Source organism: Galleria mellonella, unplaced genomic scaffold, assembly GCF_026898425.1.
Source record: "Galleria mellonella isolate WM207_F2 unplaced genomic scaffold, CSIRO_AGI_GalMel_v1 utg117, whole genome shotgun sequence".
In the NCBI taxonomy this organism is placed as follows: Eukaryota; Metazoa; Arthropoda; class Insecta; order Lepidoptera; family Pyralidae; genus Galleria; species Galleria mellonella.
In genome coordinates, this window is record NW_026441980.1 from 8633455 (window position 1) to 8655303 (window position 21849).

A 21849-nucleotide genomic window follows, 5' to 3' on the forward strand; every position below is an offset into this window, starting at 1 on the left:
TATCGAAAAACAAATAAAACATGTATGTTATTTATTTATTATTACAATATTTATTCAAGTGTTGTTATATTAAGATTATATAGAATAATTGTCTATAATGCCCAAACTCGCACATAATCAACTTGAAGGGATGCGTCTTGTCCATCATTTACGTCCAGCTGCCATGTTGGCAGCCAACCACCTCGTCCATTCCAAAAGTCAGTGGCGGCCTATCATGATGTAATATATGATTTAAAATGTCTGGTAGATATCTTTTTTGTTCTCATGGGATGAATCGATATATTCTAGTGGAATACCAGTGAGGGTTGATATTTGTACTTGTAGACAGGTCAGTTGGCCTAAAGTAACGAATTCGCCAAGAATTAACCACGACGGCTTTCATGGGGATCATGTGGAAGTTGATGGAACAGAACAGAATTTCATTCGCGACGTGCATTTGCTTGGAGTGGACGTGTTGTTTGTTGTTTATAATACGTGAATACTACTACATATTAGTGTTATAATTTTTAACATTATGTCTTTACAACGCACACCACCCCAGTTTTCCTCAAGTCCTGATATTGCTACATCATCGTTATCAGTGACGGACAATACTTATATAAATCTGCGAAAGCGAAAACAACCAGAAAACGAAACTACCGACATGTTCCGTGAGCTCGAAAAAAAATTTAGCGACCAGTTATGTATTTGGAATAAGAAAATTGATGAAAGTATTGTGGACGTAATATCGACTGCAGTGAAATCGTGTTTGTCGGATGAACTTGTGAAAATATCTACCGCTTTGTCGGAAATTAATACGTCAATACTTCGACTCCAAGCCGACAATGTCGGTATTAGAGAATCAATAAATAATTTTATTAACCGTCTTTCGGCTGTGGAGACCTCATTGAGTGTAATAGATCAGCAACAGAATATATGTGAGCAACGCATATGTACCCTCGAGCATAATAGTAAGCCCCTGAATGAGTTACCGGAATTAATAAAAACATTAGAATTTAAAATTGGTCACATGGAACAACAGGCGAGAGAATGCAACATAGAAATATCCAACGTACCAGAACGGCGTAACGAAAATCTTTTGGCAATCACAACTAATCTTGGTGCCGCAATAAATCAAAAAATATTATCAAGTGACATCGTATCTATACATCGAGTGCCCCACGCCTCACGGGAGGATACCCGTCCCAAAAATATTATAGTGAAATTCACCACAAAAATTTTGCGTGATAATGTACTTGCTGCATGCCGTCTCAAAAAAGGACTCAACTCTGAACAGCTATCGGTGTCTGGTTCAATACACAAAATCTATGTAAATGAACATTTAACAGTGAAAAATAAATTATTGTTTCGTGAATGTCGTCAAAAGGCAAAAATTCAAAACTATAAATACGTGTGGGTTAAAAATAGTGTTATTTTATTACGTAAGAGTGACAACTCACCTGTCTTGGCAATCCGTACGTTACATGATGTGGTCAAAATTAAATAATACCTTTGAATGTATCATTAATACAGTCAATGGTGTTCGTTATATAAATTTAATATATAAACATAGTATAAATTATATTATCATTAAGAAATCTTTTACCAGCTGCATTGTCATTTTTGCCAATTTTTATACTTACGCCTATTATAATTTAATGTGTGTATCAGGTACTCTAAAGTATATATATTATTCGAAAATAAATAATAGTAATATATATATAGATAGATATATACCTTTTTTTATCGTTTAAAGGAAAAATATGAATAATTGTTTGTCTATTTATTATCAAAATTGTCGAGGCTTAAGGACTAAATTGCACACGTTACACATGAATATTTTATTGCATAATTACGATATTATAATATTGACTGAAACCTGGCTACATGCTGACATTCTCGATAGTGAATTTATTGATAGCCGCTATTGTTTATACCGTTGTGATAGGGATCGAATATCAACGGGGCGAAAAGACGGCGGTGGGGTGCTCGTAGCAGTGCTGCGTGGGCTCGCCGTGCTACCCTGCTTACCGCTCCCGGTTGCCGTATGCCCATCGCCAGCACCTATTATTGACTTCGTGTTGTTGGAGATACGCTTATGCGGCGGTATTACTAGCCTACTGAGCGCTGTTTACATTCCACCAAATCAGCATGTAGATATATACTCCTCATACACAGAATACATTGAACATATAGTATATGAACGTAACATCCAAACATACTGCATAGTTGGTGATTACAATTCATCTACACTTGACTGGCATTCTAATGGACTACATCTACAACCAGTTCTTACAAGTAGATCTACTTTAATAGACAAAAAACTGGCATCCTTTAGTACTGAAATGAACTGTATTCAGTTGAACACTGTAAGAAATAAAAATAACAAGTTATTAGACCTTGTTTTAACTAATATAGTAGACTGTAAATTGTTGCCTGCGCCAGTCTCTCTTATTCCGGTAGACGAATACCATCCACCTTTTTACTTTCTTGTCCCTGTCAACTTTAATTTAAAGTGTATACCTTCTAAAATTAAAACTTATTATTTCTTTAAAGGCGCTAATTATTCATTAATAAATGAAGAATTGTCTAAAGTAGATTGGGATGATTTATTTAAAGATAAATCGGCTGAATCTGCCGTTAATAGTTTTTATGAAGTTATTTATGGGTTAATAAAAAAACATGTTCCAGTTAAATTCACAAAATCGTCTCGCTTTCCGCCTTGGTTTACATCTTCTTTAATACATATTTTCAAAAATAAAAATCAGGCGTGGATTAGATGGAAGAAGTATGGAAATAGGTCAGACTATGAAATTTTTTCTTTATATAGAGAACGTTTTAAAAAGGAATCACAAAAATGTCATAGAGAGTATATTTGTAGGGTAGAAAGTAGTATTAAGGATAATATAAAATTTTTTTGGACATTTGTTTCTAATCATAAAAATATTGATGACATTCCTAACTCGGTTTACTATAAAAATAAAGTAACTGATGAGCCACATGAAGTATGTAGCTTATTTTCAGATTTTTTTCATTCCGTCTTTGAACCTTCATCTGTTACAGAAGATTTTAATATGGACAATGTTAATTTCGAATCTAATTATAGTAATGATACATTAATACACAATATAACATTTACATATGGACAGATTTCCAAAGAACTTAAATTGCTTGATGCATCGAAGGGTACTGGCACTGATAATATTCCAGCAATTTTTTTAAAATTTACTGCTAGTACTATATGCAAGCCCTTACATTATCTATTTAATAAATGTCTACACGAAGGTGTATGCCCAACTATTTGGAAGTCAGCACGTGTAGTGCCAATTCATAAGGGTGGTTGTAAAAGAAATATTGAAAATTATCGCCCAATTTCAATCTTGCCGGCTCTATCAAAACTTCTTGAGAGACTAGTTCATAATATTATCTATCCGATCATACATAATAATATTATTCCCCAGCAACATGGTTTTGTAGAACGTCGTTCTACAAGTACAAACTTACTATTATATACGAGTTATCTATTTGACACACTAGACAAAAACAAACAGACAGACAGTGTATATACAGATTTCCGGAAAGCTTTTGATACAATAGATCATAAACGTCTTTTAGAAAAAATTGCGTATAACGGTATACGAGGCAATCTTTGGCGATGGTTTAAATCATATATCACAAACAGAACCCAGAAAGTTATTATTAATGGATATGAATCTAATAATGTACCTATAAGTTCAGGAGTGCCGCAAGGATCAATTCTAGGGCCCCTACTATTTATTATATTTATAAATGATATTTACACATGTTTTAATTTTTGTAAAATTTTATTATATGCAGACGATCTTAAAATTTATCATATAATCGACACTCCTAACGATCATATACTTTTTCAAGAAGATTTAAACCGTTTCACTGCATACTGTAAAATTAATAAATTAACTCTCAGTTTGCATAAATGCAAAACTATAACCTTCACAAGGAAACGAAATATTAGTAATTTTTCATATACATTATGCAATTGTGTCCTTGATAATGTACAAACAATTAAAGATTTAGGTCTTACATTGGATACTAGACTTGTGCTTGATACACATATTGATAATATTGTTGCTAAGGCATACAGAATGTATGGTTTTGTAATGAGATGTACGAATAACTTTAAGAAACCCACTACTTATTTATATTTATATAAAAACCTTATTCGATCTCAATTGGAATATGCTGTAACTATATGGAATCCTATTTATAAGTTTTACTGTGATAAAATTGAAATGGTACAGAAAAAATTTTTGCGACGTTTACAATATAAATTTTCTCATAACCGTCGTTCATATGACCAATTATTGTATAAATATAATTTGCAAGACTTAAAATCAAGGCGCATACAACTAGAGATTATGATTCTGTATGATATTATTCAGGGTAAATATGACTGTATTTCATTAACAAATCAGATAAATTATAAAGTTCCAGTGCGTACACAAATGAGAAATTCACGAAGACAAGAATTGTTTGCAATTAACAGATACCGTACCAATTCCGGTATTCGTTCACCCATAAATAGAATTTTGAAAATATATAATGACAAATTTTATAATATTGATATATTTGCTACTAAACCATTAACTTTCAAAAAAATGGTAGCTAAACAATTAGTAACCTCCTCCCTCTCTCAGGAATTTAGTAATGCGTGCACATAATTAATAAATTATAAAATACATGTGTATAGTTAAATAACTTTTTTTTTTTGTTGGTTGTTTTGCATAATTTGTACCGGTGACGTGGTTGTGTCAGCTCCACTTCTCGGCAATAATTGCATGTTTATATACTTTCTTTCTTTATATAGCAATCTGTAGTTAACGTTGTTGGTAGTACTATTAATCACATTTAAATGTAATCTTATTATAATTATATATTGTATTACTGTTTGTTAACTTTAATAAAATAAAAAAAAAAAAAAAAAAAAAAAAACAGATAATATTGTCAGACAGGACACATTACTAGCAATAATGCCACTTCGTTACTAACATTTCCCTCACTCCTCACCACCCCGATATGAAGAAACTCTGATATTGTCATATTTTTGTCTTTTATAAGAGACTGGAAATAACGCGATCATTTGGACAGTGATAATTTACCAGAATTGTCTCGACGTTTCGACCAGGTTACTCTGGTCATAGTTACGAGTAGATTAGTCGAAACGTCGAGACAGTTTAGTCAAATTATCATAGTTTATTTAAATGATCGCATTTATTCCCGTCTTTTATAGAACATGCATCGCGAAAGTATAAAAGTTAATATCATCATCATAAAATTCTTATTATGTATTATTTAGATAAATACTAACAGTAGGTGAGCCATTCCACCAGGGCTTGGGATTTGGATTATCAACGCCATCAGGAAAGAAACCATTTGTACCACCAACTGCGACGTTCATAATTATGTAGAACTGAAATTATAAAAGTAAATGACTTTTTTCTTTGTCTTTTAAAAACCTAAAATTACTTATTACAGTAGATTATTGAGGTCTCTTATACTATATACCATGTATGTAAGAATTTTTACAACAATTTAATATACGTATTGACAACTTTTGCGGTATAGAGACTTAAGACATCGCATCACCTGGTGATCACGGGTTCAATCCCTGCAAGATACATTTGTATTCATAAGTATGTCTGTTTATGTTAGTCTGGGGTATAGTATTATATTATCTGTGGTCTGGGTGATTTTTATTTATAATCTTACAATGTATACAAATTTATACATATATGTGAAACTTTGTAAAGATGTTTAGATGTTGGTACGTTTGTTATTTAATTACACTTAAATGACTGATGAATGAAATTTGGTACACAGGTAAGTTATATCCTTTATTAACATAGGGCATAGTTTATATTAGTATATATTAGTCAACATCTAGCAAAGTCGCGGAAAACAGCCAGTGTGTATGTATTTACAAAAAAAAAAAGAATATATATTACGTATACAAAACCCATAGTGCTAGCTCCTCTTACTTTGGGCGTTGTTCCGTAGTATGAACTATTTACCTTTTCATCAAATGGTGCCATTTTGCTTCCGTATCTCCATGGGTTTAAGATATTAGGATTACTATTAAAGCCGCCATATTCCCAGAAGCCACCATTGCCAGGTGTAGCACGGCCCAGCTCAACATCATCAATACTGAACCTAATGAAATCTGTAAATAACATAGAGGATTTATGTAGACTTTCTCAATATAATTCATTATTGCCATTGCACATATAGATTTATTTCGTTAATATAATTTAAAAGGTTTTATATATTTTATTTTTTAGTACTATACAATTAAATCAATGACCGAGTTATTAACATGCTTACTCTATGTTCTGAAAAAAAAAAATGCGCCACAGACGTTAAATAGATTATAAGAGTGATGATACATAAGAATATTGTTTACCGGGAGTCCACTCAAGTTGGTATCGGTGAAAATCGGTATCATAACCAGCACCGTTTCTTCTGATCCAGTGGGCTCGCTCCCAGCCGTTAAGCCCAGGATAAGGCCCATAATGTAAGGTAGAGCCGGCCTCTTGAGTTCCTATATGTAACCCGTTGCTGAACATGTTTCTATTACCACGGGATTCCACTAAATCTATTTCCCCTGAAGAAGGCCAACTGCCGTAGGCATTGTATGCTGGCATTAGCCAAATAGCTGAAAAGATAAATAAACATCTTACTCATATATATATATATATATGCAACTTAGAATGGCAAACAAGCTGACGGCCAACCTGATGGAAAGTGGTATATATATATTTATAGTCGAAGATTACCGTTTTCCATCAAGTGGACCGTTAGCTTATTTGGTATTTCATGTTGCAAAAAAATATATGTAAGTATTTACGATAAGCTGTGATGTTACCTGGCCATAACCAGTCGCCTGCGGGCATCTTAGCACGGACTTCCACACGACCATAGCGGAAACTAAAGGAATTTACAGTACGAAGACGTGCACTCTTGATCGGGTTCAGCACATTAGCTGGAGTACCCTGTCTATCGCAGCCCCACCATTGAGGATTCGTGCACCTATTAATTTTTTTTTTATTTATATATATTATTATACCACAAAAATATTCTTATAATTATTTACAACTTTTGGGTAGAAAAAAAAAAGAAAATAAGTAAAAAATAATACACAGCATAAATAAATATGTTGCATGATATCAAATAAAATTATATTTACATAAAATACACATAAAATTACACGCTACAGATATAAACATCACTATTTAATCATCATTTACCAGTTTCTTAATTAAGCTGTAACTTGGAATGATTGTCGGGCCAAATTAGTAAAACGTATTTTCAGATTGATTAAATTAAGGTTTCTTGAGGATTGAGTCTTAAAGGTCGTCATTACTGAAATTCGTTTACCATCAGACACGTTTTATGTTTGTTTGTCACCATTGTAGGTAATATAAAAACATAATATGATATAAACTATATACGAGTATGTACCGCACCTGTCTGCGGGTGCTCCACCTTCAATATTCAAATGACCAGTGCTGAGGAACGGCTCTCCGAACTGATCCGATGTCAATGATGGCCGAATGAATAGTGTTCCACTATGGGTGAATGAATTTGTCCGGTTGTTACAATAGTATTGGAATTCCCAGTTCTAAAATAATAGTAAAAAAAAAAACAAGTCGGATATCAAAGTAACAAAAAGTATATTGTGTTATATATAGGTATATATTTTTTTGTAATAAAAAATATATCTAATTAGAATGAAATAAAGACTAATTTAATGATGGATATGATAAATATAGTATAGGAAGTAATTATAAATTTAAATATATTCTTTTATCATTCCGATAGTACTATTGCCATCTGTTAATAGTAGTAAGGTAATAATAGTAAAATTATTATACTTACGCCCCCGCCGGCTAGTGTGTTTTCATGCTGCCATTTCTCAAGGTCGAAATAATCGAAATCGTCAGAAAATATCAAATCTCCCGAGCACACAGTACCCGGCGCATGAGTGCCGCTCACTGTGGTAGCGCTAGGCGTACAGGCTGCTCCTAATGACACCAACCCCGCTATGGACGCTAGTAACAGCAGCATATTGCTGGAAAGAAGTTGGACAACATACTACAAATTATTTTATCATCGTTATTTTTTAATTTAATAACAACCGGATTAATTTACGTATTAATCAAGAAAGCTACACTAGTTTAATATATTTTATTGTTAGGAAGTTAAAGGAGCTGATAGTCCACTTGAAGTAGTTTCTGTCGTCTATAAATACTTGAAAGCGGCAAAGATTTGCTAGCACCTAGTCAGCCTTTCAATAAATTGTATCTATGGCGTTTTATGAAAAACACTATAATAATATTGCAGAGCAAAGGTAAAATTTTTGGAAAGGTGCTCATTCCATAATGATTGCATTATGGATACAATTCGATTATACCATATAATTTGAGTACATTATCTACATTTAACTCTAACTCTAGTTAGAGTTATTGGGTATTGGTACAATAATCAAAGTAATCAGGTGACGTGGAATGATGCTTTATCTGATTTTACCGATTAAAATACGGAGTGAGGCAAGGTGCGCTGAGTTTACTCAACTTGTTTAGTATGTATGTAAATGGCCTAATTGAGGAGCTCAGGAGAATACATGCTGGTTGTTATATTGATGGAGTAAGCGTCAATAACATAAGCTATGCCGACAACATGTATTGCTAATCCCCTCAATCATGATATTTGTATCTGGAAATAAAAAACCGAAGTATGTTCCTCCTATATCACTTAATGGAAATGTACCTACTTGCAGTGGTAACTGATTTTAAATATCTCGGACACATTATTGCAAGTACTTTGAAAGATGACTTAGACATAAAACGCGAAAGAAGAGCAGTGGCAGTTAGAAGTAACTTGTTAGCTCATAGGTTTGCTAGGTTTGCTAGGTGTACAAAACAAGTCAAAATAATAATAATAATAATGTTTAAAGCTTTTTGTCAGGTGTTCTGTATGATGTGGGTCAACTATAATCAAAAAACTTACAGTGCTTTTCGAGTCCAATATAATAATGCCGTCAAGGCACTGTTGGGGCTACACGTTACTGTAGTGCATCACAAATGTTTGCACGAGAGCGAGAGAGAGAGAGAGAGAGAGAGAGATGATTTTTGCGGAATACGGCGCAAACGAATTATCTCACTATTGAGTATGGTGTGTGTTAGCTCAGTGTCCTGAATACAATTACCGGTAAAATGAACTGCCCCATCCTAAAATATTGGGTGGGACAGGTTATCAATGCAAGAGCGTCATGATCTCTCATTTACTAACATAGGTTAAGTACATTTGTAACTAACAAAATAGGCCTTAAGTTGTCTAAATAAACAATTTTTTTTTGATGGGTGAAAATGGAATGGTATCTCCGCCTGCGTTAACGGAATATGCTGGCGGAGCACTAATGAACGGTGATAGAGGAGAGTGAAAACAGGCCAGTTAGTCCATTATGATGAATTCATCAGGAATTAATCATGATAGTTTCCAGGGGGAACCGCGAGGAGGTCGACCTGGGTTGGGTTGGTATATTGCTAGTAATGGGATTCTTAGTCTCCATTACTAACAAGCCCTTTCCCCCCAATTGTTATCATAACTTAAAAAATAAACTAAGTACAACTTACCTTTGCAATGAAATTAAAGCCATGTACCGATTGTTGCAACATCTACAATGGTTAGATATATAATGTTTTCTTTGTTTTTATATCACCTAACAACAAAAAAATAATTAACATTTTATCATAAATCACAGTTGCCACAATCTTATCGATATGAGGTCGTGTAAAAAAGAAATACAAACTCATAAATTACAAATATATACATAGACTGAGGCGATCACAAGGACAATTATAATAGTAAAATTAATAATATTTCAAATATCTCTTCAGATTAGTCGCGTAGAATCATACATATCTACTATGTTCATACTATTTATTGATATTAGCTTTTTGACTGCCACTTCATGAAGGAAAACCAATGAAATAGACCATTTCTAGATAGCGTCGCTAGATAAAACATATTTAATATTGCAATAATTTTTACGTAACCTCGGAACAAACATACAGAAAAAATCTAAAATTTATTGTTTTTGTATCTCTAAATCTTATATCACTTATATATATATATATATATATATATATATATATATAAATAAAGATTTTTATGAGTACATCTGTCTTATACCTAGGTATCGATCATTTCAAAGTTTTACTATTTTTTAGATATTTTACTTTTAAATTTAATTTTGTTTTTAATCTTGCACTATGAGAGTCATCTCATAAACCAGTGTCAACCAGTCTTGTCGTACATATATTTAAGTACGTTTCTATTACTCTGAATTTATTAAACTGTAGAATGATATATTTTTAATAGTAAAAAGAATAAAAATGTTCTTCATCAAATATCCTACCCCGGTTAGTAGGTATAATTTCATATGAAACTAGCATTATGATACTGATAGGTACAATTTATTATTTTGTTCTTTGATTGCGTTATTTGTCTTATAACGCAAGTGTTTATAGATGTGTACGTTACTGGGTTCTTGTTGGCATGTTTGATAATAACTCTGTTTCTTTTTATTATAACTATAAGTAAATAAAAGAAGCCACGGTTAAATGCTAGTACACATTATTATATATTTACTTATTTATTTGTTATTGCATTCGTCACTCATGGATGTTTTTAAATAATTAAGTAATATCACATCATTTAGATAGGGATCTTTTATATCATAATTATGTAGATTTTTACAGATTATGTTCGAAATATTATAAGTATCTATAACCAATCACTATTAACAAAGATAAAAAAAATGTATCACATATCTGTCATAAGCAATTAATTATTGTATTTTTATTGTTTGATTAATATGAGGTGAGTAAGCTTCAAACCCAAGAAATATAAATACTTTTCTTTAATATACATACTTATGTTGAAAACTTTTTCCTGGCATATACCTAAAAACAAAATGCTTTCTAAGAATTAAATACTGACGTCATGTAAAACTAGACAGTCAGACAAGATTCAGATTTAATTATGAATACCTATATCATTTTATTGTAAAAACTTTATAAAATCTAAATGGACGTGGTAAATTTTACAGATTTCAAAAGAAATGATTTTCACATAACAGGAGGAAAAGTGATTGTTATTAATAGTCTCTAACAATGCCATTGCTAGCAATATATCAGGTCGATCTCTACGCGGTTCCCTCTGGATACTTTCATAATTAATTTTTGTTAAGTTCGTCACGGTGGGCCAACTGACCTGCTTTCATTTAATCTATCATCTCTTGTGGGTGCCCTGCCAGTATATAACGATAACGCAAGTGGGGCTATCATTCCATTTTCATCCATAAAAAATATTCCTATATAATACGTAAAGATCTTTTAAAATATTCCCTTCTGAAAGAAATGTCTTACATTAATTTTATAGATATAATAATAATGAAAAAAAAAAACAACACTACTGGATATATTATGATTATAGCCTTAGATTATATAGATAGAGCATCGAGCCTTAAAAACGAGTCAACTTTTTGTCAGCTAATTGTGAATTTAGCTACTTTTTTTAATAATGTTATGAGTATATATACTTATGCACACAATGTACCTTGACGTATCAATTAATCTTCTATACTTATAATAAATCTGTAGAGAGGTCAATTCTGTACATGAAATATATTTTTAAAATAACTATCAGGGTGTGATTAGTGATCGATACTGATGCCAAAAATGCAATCAGTAAAATTTCTGTCTGTCTGTCTGTATGTTCGTAATAGAAACAAAAACTACTCGACGGATTTTAACGAAACTTTGTACAATTATTCTTCATACTCTTGGGCAGGTTATAGTATATATAAAATGTAAAAATGTCCACCCGTGCGAAGCCGGGACGGGTCGCTAGTTATTTAATAAATATAATGAGTTATTACGCATTGAAAAGGTGCAGAAATTATAAGACAATAAATATAGAAGCTGTAAAGGAATCACGCATAACTATTTATATGAATATCATAAGTTTTAGCCACCTAGTAGATAGACGATAGATAGTAGATACACGAGTACTTTATTATGTTTTGTAAAGATTTTATACGTATAAAATACAGAGATAATGCAAAAAGATATACTTGGAAATTTAACCCGTACCGAGGTCTAGATATATGAAGGGTATATATATATACCATATATATATATATATATATATAATATATATATATATACATGCAAAACCGCTCGACTGATTTTAATGTAATTTTGTAAACGTGTATTGTTTATTCCAACTTGGGAGGTAGATAGTATTTTTAACCTGATAAGTAAAATACGTGGAGGTTCAAGTGCCGGGTAAGATAGTCATGACATATGAAAATCCCGTGTCCTGATTTACGTAAAACTCTGAAAACCACCAAATCTGTCTCTCGTATAAGATTTCGAGAGTTTTTCTTCCGATAAGAAAAAATGGACCAGTTTGTGACGGTGGGGCATTACAATTACTTAAGAAAAAAATGTATTTAGATATGTACAACTTACATTAGTTGATATAAATTTCCAATTAAATGTTAACACTACATATAATCGAACAGTGTTAATTAAAAGCAAAGCTAACTATGACTGTTTACTAGGAAGCTTAAACACTAAAATAATGGAACAAATTACTCACTATTCAATGACTAATTTGATCTCAACATTATAGTGGTTAAAGCATCTATAATATAATACACAGTATAAATAATACCATTTGCGGTGATAATGAATATCTACCTGATGAGTAACGTCGCTTATGCTATCGTTATACGCTGGCAGGCCACCAATGATGATGATTGGTGAAGATAAAAGCATGTTAGTTGTGTTATTGTGACGAATGCATCAAAAATGAAGCATGATGGTTTTCAGAGGAGACGCGTGGAGGTCGATCTAAAAAGGTATATAACTAGTATAGGCCACCTTTCCTTCCTCTTATAAATAATTTTCTACTCGTGAGATTTTGAGAGTTGTTTATCCTTTAGTGGGCTGACCCCTAGTCAAATTCAAATCCTGGTTCAAATTCTGAGCTATTTTGGATGAAAAGATGTGGCGTAGTTTCCCGAACGCTGCCCAGCCGAGTTGGATTTGACGGTTGACCTCTTGGTCGAATTTGGACTTACCCATTAGGACAACTTGTCCCAGGTATACATACTCATCAACAACTTCGAACGTAGTGTTCTCAATCGTAATCGTTATAGGTGTGACATGGACGTTAGACATGATCTCAGTCTTGTCCATGTTCTTATTAAGACTTACCTGTTGAGAAACACCATTGAGATCATTGAGCATAGTATTCAGATTTTCCACAGATTTCGCGATAATTACTATGTCATCGGCAAATCGAAGTGAAGTGATGTATTCGCCATTAACAATTATACTTCTTTTTCAGTCCAAGAGTTTGAAAATATCTTCAATTTAGATGTAAAGAGTTTCGGGGATATGACGTCACCCTGTCTTACACCTTTCTGCACTGGGATGGGTTTCGTACTCTGGTTCTATACTCGAATAGAAATTGTAGCCTTACTGTACATACACGTCAATACTTCGATATACCTATAGTCAATCTGGCACTGCTTGAGGGGCTGTAGTACCGCCTACATATGATAATTTAATTCTTACTATTACTATAAAAGAGAAAGCAAGGTTTTTGTTACCTTTGAACGCTTTAATGGCTTAATCGTCATGAAATTTGGTATATATTTATTATTTAGGATAAAGAAAGGCAGAAGGTACCATTTCTTTATGGGATGAAAATGGAATGGTAACTCCGCTTACACTGTTGGTATATGTTGGTGAGGTTAGTACACCAGAGAGGGATGATTTAGTGAGGTTCAAAGCAAGTCTATTAGTCCATCGTCACAAATTCTTAAAAAACTTTCAGAAGGAACCGCGTGGACAAGGTATATACATTAATAGTTTCAGTGCTATGAATATTCCTAGTAATGGGGTTGTTAACTCGAATACTATCCTCATAGGGTACTATTCATCCCGCCTATATTGTAAGTTACGTCGCAGATAATAATAACCTATTTTTTTTTTATAAACCCCATGGCGTAGATAAAAAATATAACCTAATTTCTATGCAATCTAAGTAATAGTTGTTATTTTTTTTTATACCACGAAGGTGGCAAACGAGCATACAGCCCGTCTGATAGTAAACAGCTACTGTAGCACATGGACGCCTACAATACTAGGGGTGTCACGTGCTCGCTTCCGACCCTGAAGAAACCTTAATATACCCTTTTTGAAGAACCCCATATTGTAGTCTCTAGGGAAAACCTCACAGGGAGCTTACTTCACAGCCTCAGCGTTTGAGAGAGAAAATTCTTTTGAAACCGCACTGTACGTGACCGTTTAGGTTCAAGCGTGAGAGTATGAATTTCTTGTCGATAGCAAACGGTGCTAAAAAAAAGGTAAAAGGTAGCTATGAGCATCATTTCAAACAGTTCCTAAGAACAGGATCTGTTATACAAGCAGTAGAACACACAAAGGAAAGCAATCTATATAAAGCAAAGTAATTCATAACGTCACATACATTTCTACTGTGGAGCAGCAAAACGTACCTATGTTTTTATTTTAAAAGAGTAAGATGGCCAGTGCTATTTATGGTAGAAATACAAAATACTCAACAACTTAGTCATATACTTCAAGTACACGGCGGGATAAACATAGCTTGTGAAGTGATAAGGTCGGCATAGTGTATTTTGTGATGTCTTTTTCCTCGTATTCATTATACCTATAGTAGACGTCGTGTCGACTATTTAGCATCAAAAATGAATAGTTAATGGATACAAATATACAAAAAGACCGCCAAGGAAACTTGAAATCGAGGTATGAACAGCAGCATCCCTGTTTAAACATAACTAAAAAAAGATAAAATTGAAAAAAAAAAATGTATATAGTACTGGATTAAAAAAAGAAAAGAAAATAGAATAGTCTCCAGATATTTACCTATTAATTACCCAGTATGTTGTGTTTACCTACTTAGATTTTTAAATAGTGCAAAATTAGCTATCTATCTCTCTTGCTTATTTGCTCGATCGGATCGATTCTGCCTTGATAGTGCCGACAGTATCAAGTATACATATACTTGTATTAACGTATAAGCTATGAATTGGATAAGGCATAAAATATTGTCACATCAATGTAAGAAATTTAATAATAATCATATGATAAACTACCTTTTTATCGTTTGTTTCGGAAGTAAAATACCACTTCTAAATGGCGTACCAAAATAAAACATTATATTTGTAAGATTATCTACTTCGTACACAAATATTTACACAAAACTCTAGCTTTTAGATATTTTTCTACGAGTACTTTGGTCACTGTTATTGATAACTTAATCAATTAATCAAACAACTATAGTGTCAACAATTATGCTTGCAATTATTATGCACGCAGAAATATTTGAATGTATAGCTATTTAAATTAAATATTGTAAGAATTAACATTAAATACCAACCAGTGAGGGTGTTTAATAGTGCCTAAACTACGCTTGTTGCATTGCAAGCAAACACTGATTAAGCAAGGCGTTGTTTTCATAAGGAGAAGCCGTGGAGAGATATGCGACTCATACAAAGAGAAACATTAATTTATTTTTTATTTATTGTATCCCATAAAAGAAATAGAACAGTCATGTTCTCTTAATAATGACTACGACCTCTCTATCAAGAGTATAGTGGCTAAGATTTTTTTATTCATTTATTTTAAAGTGCCAAATAATCTTTCTAATGGCATGGTACTCAAGCTGGATATCTCGTGTAATGAGAAACTAGGTAATGAATATCGGAGGCAGAACCCAGAACACCCAAACCGAACACCCGAACCAGATCGGATAGATTCCGAAATGTTCGTTTTTAAATTGATCCGTTCGGGTATCGAACTGGGATCTTATTAACACAGAGCAACGCCTAGAACATAAACTATCTATGTATTAAAGTTCAATCAAATTGTTGTTAGACTGAGTCAGTAAATGATATCCAAATTTATTCATATTTATTATAAATCGTACCAGAATTAATAATCTAAATAATAATGAAAATAAAATAATACGATAACTGCTATTAAAATCAACTAACAAATTAATTAAATTCTATGAAAACCGGACGTTTTTATGGTAGGTAATTAAAGATATTTTTGACAAACCTCCTGCAAATCTATTGAGTTATTATCTGCTTATAATTTTGTTAATAATGATTACCGTTATCTTTTTGTGTTTTAAAATATTTAATAAGTATCTATCTACAAGTTTAATATAATAATTATATTGTATGTAGGTAACAATATTGATTATACATATCTATCATGCTTAACGGCAGGGAAAAGAGGGATTGTTAGTAATGGGGATTTTAATGTCCATTGCGGGCAATATACTCTGCCTGGTCGATATCCATGTAGTTCTCCCTGGAAACCGGTGTTACTAATTCTAATTCTTAAATCCGTCACAATGGGCTGACTGACCTGGTTTTATTCTTATCTATCATCAAGTGTCCCGCCAGCGTATACCAATAGCACAAGCAGTTTCCATTCCATTATCATCCACATGTTTAGTAATCTTTAAATAGGTATACGAAATACATTCAATTAAATTATTATTACATTTAGATATATGTTAAAAATTTTTTTGCATAAGTCACAGAAAATATCTTAATTTTAAATTTATTCCAAATGTTATGTAACCAAAAACTAAAATACTCGTGGTTGGTTTTAATATCACTTCTCAATGATATTGATAGAAAAATATTGTTCTACGAGAAACAAAATAATTATTATTATTCAATCATTAAGCTTCTTAAACCATAATATCTTTTTAAAAAAAATAATAATTAAATTTATTGCCATTCTTCACAGAAATTATAATGTACATATATTCATATCGTGCAGTATTCGTATGCGCCTGGCAATAGGTACAAACTCAGCTTTTGCTGGACTGATGTTCGTTCAGCGCTGATTTTCAGTTTGCACCTACACGGGGCACCGTTTCATTATCAAATATTTATATATATTGATGTAGATATTACACAAAAAGTAAAAGAAAAAACAAAATCTCAGAAAAAAATAAGTATAAAAACAATAAATAAAAGAAAAAAAAAATAACAAGAATATCTATAATTCTGATAATAATAAGTTTATTTCAAAGTAAATGTTACAAACATCTTTAAACATAGGTGAAACCCTACTATCTAAATATACTATTTAGTATGCATATTAGTGTTTGATATATGTATATTAATAAACTTCAAAATATATGTAAATATTATTATAGGTAAATACTAAGGACTTTTTTATACAGTATAGCATGACTGATATATCTACATACGTGACTCCCATATGGCTTGACCCCTTTTTGTACGAACAATGGAGAGGTCAAGTTATGTTTTTTACTTGCTCGACCGACTCTGATAAAATATACATTGGTTTTTAAATTAGGCTAATTTTAAAAACCAATACCATAGAGAGACTTTGTACAAAAGTCGTTTGCTTGGGTACCTTTGTCCCATTCGTGTTTCAACTGTAAAGCAGTTGTGTTTGCATGGCTGTGTTTTGATTTGAAGGGTGGGATATGGCGTGAATTTATAGGGTACCGAGGAATAACATCTGAGTCCTCAGGAATGGCAACGCATGGGGGGTATCATGGGCGAAACAGTATACTCTGTTATGTCCATGGTACTGCTCATGTCTATAGGCGACAATTAGCGCTTTCCATCAGGTGGGCCGTCAGCTTGTAACCCATTCTAAGTTGTATAAAAAATAATAATAATAGTAGTAATTAGATACTCACCGTTGGAAAGGGACCTCTGAAGCACAAATAATTCCCCATACTGCTGATAATAGTTCTCGTTATATGTACAATTATATAACATGCTATTTATTTTATATGACTAGCGGCATAGATTATTATGTAGATAGTAGGTAATAGATCATATTATTATATGTATGTGAAGCGTAAATGAGACTACACGCAAAGCTATTGTCTGAATATGTAGACATAGGTAGCTAGGTATCATATATTTTCTTGCTTTAGGTACTATCATCATCGTCATTTCAGCCATTACCTGTCTACTGCTGAATATAGGCCTCCCTCTATTGGGGGGTTTTGCCAATAGTTGTCAAGCTTTCCTCCCTAGACCATTAAGTTCCTTTAGTTATCTTTTACAACACCCACGGGAAAGTAAGGGTCAGCCTTGTCAGCGATGTCGGAATCATACGGGGCAAAGCAATTATAATTTTTGAGGACAATTTTTGAGGAAATAATTTTGTAGCTTGTAATTTTTAATTTTACACATTAGTACGGTATATTTTTTATTAGTAAAAGTAAAAGCTATGTATATTTGCAGCTTAATGGGGATATCTGCAGAAAAACAGAACCAAAGTGACCGACATATGCCGAAGAATAAGCAAATTGAAGTGGCAATGGGCTGGTCACGTAGCTCAAAGAACCGACAACCGATGGGGAGAAAATTTTCTTGATCCTCCACTAGATGGAGTGACGACCTCAAATGGAGGGGGAGTCACACGGAGTCAGTGGATGTAAATGACTCAGGATCATTCCTTATGGCAGTCTACGGGGGAGGTCTTTGTTAAGCAGTGACCAGATAATGGCTAATATGATGATTGTCACTTGCGCATGCTCTACCACTAGTAGATTTTACAAGAATATTAAGACAAAAGAATTAGTTTGTTAGCCATTCCTGGCTGATATGCTTGTGTACAGATCTTATGAGAACGGAAATATTTATTTTAAACAGAAACAGAAATGGCCTACTTGAAGTTGTCAACACAACAATAACAAAATTATATAAGGTTTGTAAATTAAAATATACAGTTCCGAATTATATATCTGGTATAAATTAATTATCGAATAATACCTCTTTAGATGAATTGGCAGCTATCTAGTTATTATCACACAAAATTAATTTATATTTTATATAAAGAAATATGTCAATTTGACATTTAAACCTATTTAATTTAATAACTACAAAAATAATCTAAAAAATGGGAAATTTTACAAGTATGAAAATAATACAGTTGTAAAACTAAAAAAAGTCTTTTTCTATGTATTGCCAATAGGGTAGCGGTATGTTGTCTTCATTTATTTACTTACTTTTTTCCCTGTAATTATATTTCTATAGATCCACTTTTGGTTATCTACATATAATCGTTACTTAAATATGTTTATTTCCGTACTATCATTAATTTTATTGACTATGTATTTTATTATTAAAGTAAAATTTCATCATAATGTAATAGTAAAGTACCTAGATACTATGAGATTTTTATGTATAAGTACCTAAAGAGGCCAATGGGGTATTGGATTATCGTGTATTATGAGATTAGTAAGTTATGATGGTACACTATTAGGAACCCTAAATGCTCCATCTTTCTTGCAGATGGCTGGTTCAGCAAAATTATTAGTAAGATGCGGCTGGCCAGTGGCATCTCAAATTGAACCTTTGCTGAAGTGTTGTAATTGTAGTTGGAGACGGAATTTGTCTTTCCCATTGCATACTCACATAACCCGCACACTTTCAACAAATTTTAAACTACAACCTCCTCTCCAATTTCGACAATTCGATCCTCAAAGGGAACAATATGATGACCAAAAATTACTCCAAGACGGATCGAGGCGAACTTTTAATTTCCTTAATGGTTTTCCAAAAACATTGTTTTTTCGTAAGAGGGATAATAAAGAACAAAAGAAACGTGTACCTAAACTTATACTGGTTCAAAATCCTTTTACATGGTTGATGATAAAAATTGACTTTAGCGTATTAAAAAATGTTTGGGATCCCACATTCATGGAGAAAGAGTTTAAATTTGGTACAAAACAGGTGAGAATAATTTAAAACAATGCCTAGATTCATAATAGCGTATAAACGGGCATGAAATATATTTAATTGACATTTAATATCTGATGCTGTAAACAGATCAATCTGCAAACTATACAACTTTTCGATAATAGCATATTGTAGGTATATTTTATAAGTGCGAAAACAAATCTAATCATACCTGCACATACATTGAATTTTTTTTTATTTATGGAATATTAGCTGAAATCCCATCTGAAGGAAAATAACCATCACCTTTTACCACCTACCGTGCGAACACCACTATCAACAATACGCTATATGATTCCCATGGTACCGTCTCTCATGTGTTGCTCTGCCATTTCTAAGTACTAAGACAATGAGGTATATTCAGTGGCACTATTCTTTAAAACGAATATTTCAATTTAAAGCTTTCTTATAAGTATTGATTTATGGACCATTATAAACTATAATTTTAATAATTTAGAGAATCGATTTAAAATCTAGTTCATATTAGTTAACTAAGAATAAAGATATTACTGTGACCTATTTACCATCTAAAATTTAAATGGGATTAATTGATATTGTGATATAAAGTTTGGGACTTAAAAAAAAAACGCAGTGTAGGACGACCCGCCACTAAATGGAGTGACGACCTGAAATATATTGCAGGGAGTCAGTGGATGCAGGTGCCTTAGGACCGTTTTTTATGGCAGTCTACAGAGGAACGTAAGCCACGTTCAGCAGTGGACGGATAATGACTGAAATGATGATAAAAATGTGATGATGGATATTTGGATATTTGTTGTTCAAGCTTAAACGGCTTAATAGATTTGAATGAAATTATTATCTTGTACATAGGTGGACCATATCCTGGGTAGCGTGATTATATAAGATATTCTTATCCTTATTGTCTTAGGTTTAATAGGTAATTGATAGTTTATTTTTAAGTACTTGCTGTAAACACAATTAAATTATATTTTTTATGAAATGGTTATGTACAGGCTATATCACGTGTGACTCAAGTAATTAGCCAAGGCGAATATGGCGAGTTGAATGGTCTTCTGACAAAACCTGCTCGATTGAGTTTGTTGCGTGAATTAGAGCGCAACTGGAACGAGCGTCAGCGATCCCTGCTGGCATTACATAGAAATGACATTCAGATATCTTCCCCGCGCAAAGTATATTTCATTAGAATTGCTGGTACGTGAATACTTAGTGAGTACTTAGGTGTGCTTACATGAGCATTTTTTAACAATAATTTCACAATGTTAACGATTGTTACTTCATATAAGCAGCAGCTAGTAGGTTACAATTGCAATCATTTCCTTGAATTCAATATAATTCTATTCAATTTATTTATTCGCTACAAAACTACATTGTGTCGAATATTTTTTATAAGTAACAAGAAGATATAAAATATAACAAAACAAATTTAACTACTAGAGTTTAAGAGTGTTAGTACAAAACAGTAAAAATACAGTAATATCTAGTTTAAGTGGGTATTAATGTATTTTTTTTATTTTGACTACCGTGACAATACACTTTACAGAGTATTTCCAGGATCATGCAGTTGAAATTTTCGGTGTAAGAGTACCTTAAATTATTACAATAGAATTACATAAACTCAGGCATATTTAGGTAGGTATCAATTTAGGCATACATTAATATCTTTATTTTAAAATTAATCATCTATCAAATTTGGTCATTGGATATTTTCTTCAACATTTAATCTTACCTTATTTTTTGACTTCATTATGAATTCGCAACTGACATGAGAACATTTTTTTTTTATTTTACAGATAAAAAATTTTGTGATGTGGACATGGCGTTCTTGGCACTTAAGTGGACTCCAATAAATAGCATCGATTCTTTGATATTCACAGAAATATTTGCCAGATTTCATCGTGAATATACACCTCACTGTATCCCAGAATGGACCATAGCTTATTTTAAGGTTACACGATTTGAAGTGTTACGTCGATAATCAT

General features: G+C 32.4%; 2 protein-coding genes across 7 annotated transcripts; one reads left to right on the forward strand and one right to left on the reverse strand.

Annotated features, from left to right (window-relative positions):
- Positions 1–16: 16 nt before the first annotated feature.
- LOC113511574 (beta-1,3-glucan-binding protein-like) lies at positions 17–17906 on the reverse strand. 5 transcript variants are annotated; one of them, XM_052897070.1, is made up of 9 exons: positions 17833–17851; positions 9651–9736; positions 7894–8086; positions 7482–7636; positions 6881–7044; positions 6419–6670; positions 6030–6178; positions 5327–5428; positions 17–209 (listed from the first exon to the last, which is right to left on the reverse strand). In XM_052897070.1, the coding sequence occupies exons 2-9, from the start codon at positions 9671–9673 to the stop codon at positions 93–95; spliced, it is 1155 nt and encodes a 384-aa protein (XP_052753030.1). In that variant the 5' UTR covers positions 9674–9736; positions 17833–17851; the 3' UTR covers positions 17–92. The 5 variants fall into 5 exon arrangements, with proteins under 5 accessions (XP_052753030.1, XP_026751005.1, XP_052753041.1 ...); XM_026895204.3 differs by lacking the exon at positions 17833–17851 and adding an exon at positions 12555–12691; XM_052897081.1 differs by lacking the exon at positions 9651–9736 and having other exon boundaries at positions 17833–17906.
- LOC113511683 (m-AAA protease-interacting protein 1, mitochondrial) lies at positions 14350–21845 on the forward strand. Of its 2 annotated transcripts, XM_052897091.1 has the most exons (5): positions 14350–14879; positions 18389–18854; positions 19442–19882; positions 20863–21061; positions 21661–21845. In XM_052897091.1, exons 2-5 carry the CDS (start codon positions 18771–18773, stop codon positions 21843–21845), a joined length of 909 nt encoding a protein of 302 aa, XP_052753051.1. In that variant the 5' UTR covers positions 14350–14879; positions 18389–18770. The 2 variants fall into 2 exon arrangements, with proteins under 2 accessions (XP_052753051.1, XP_052753061.1); XM_052897101.1 differs by lacking the exons at positions 14350–14879; positions 18389–18854 and adding an exon at positions 19040–19128.
- Positions 21846–21849: the final 4 nt, after the last annotated feature.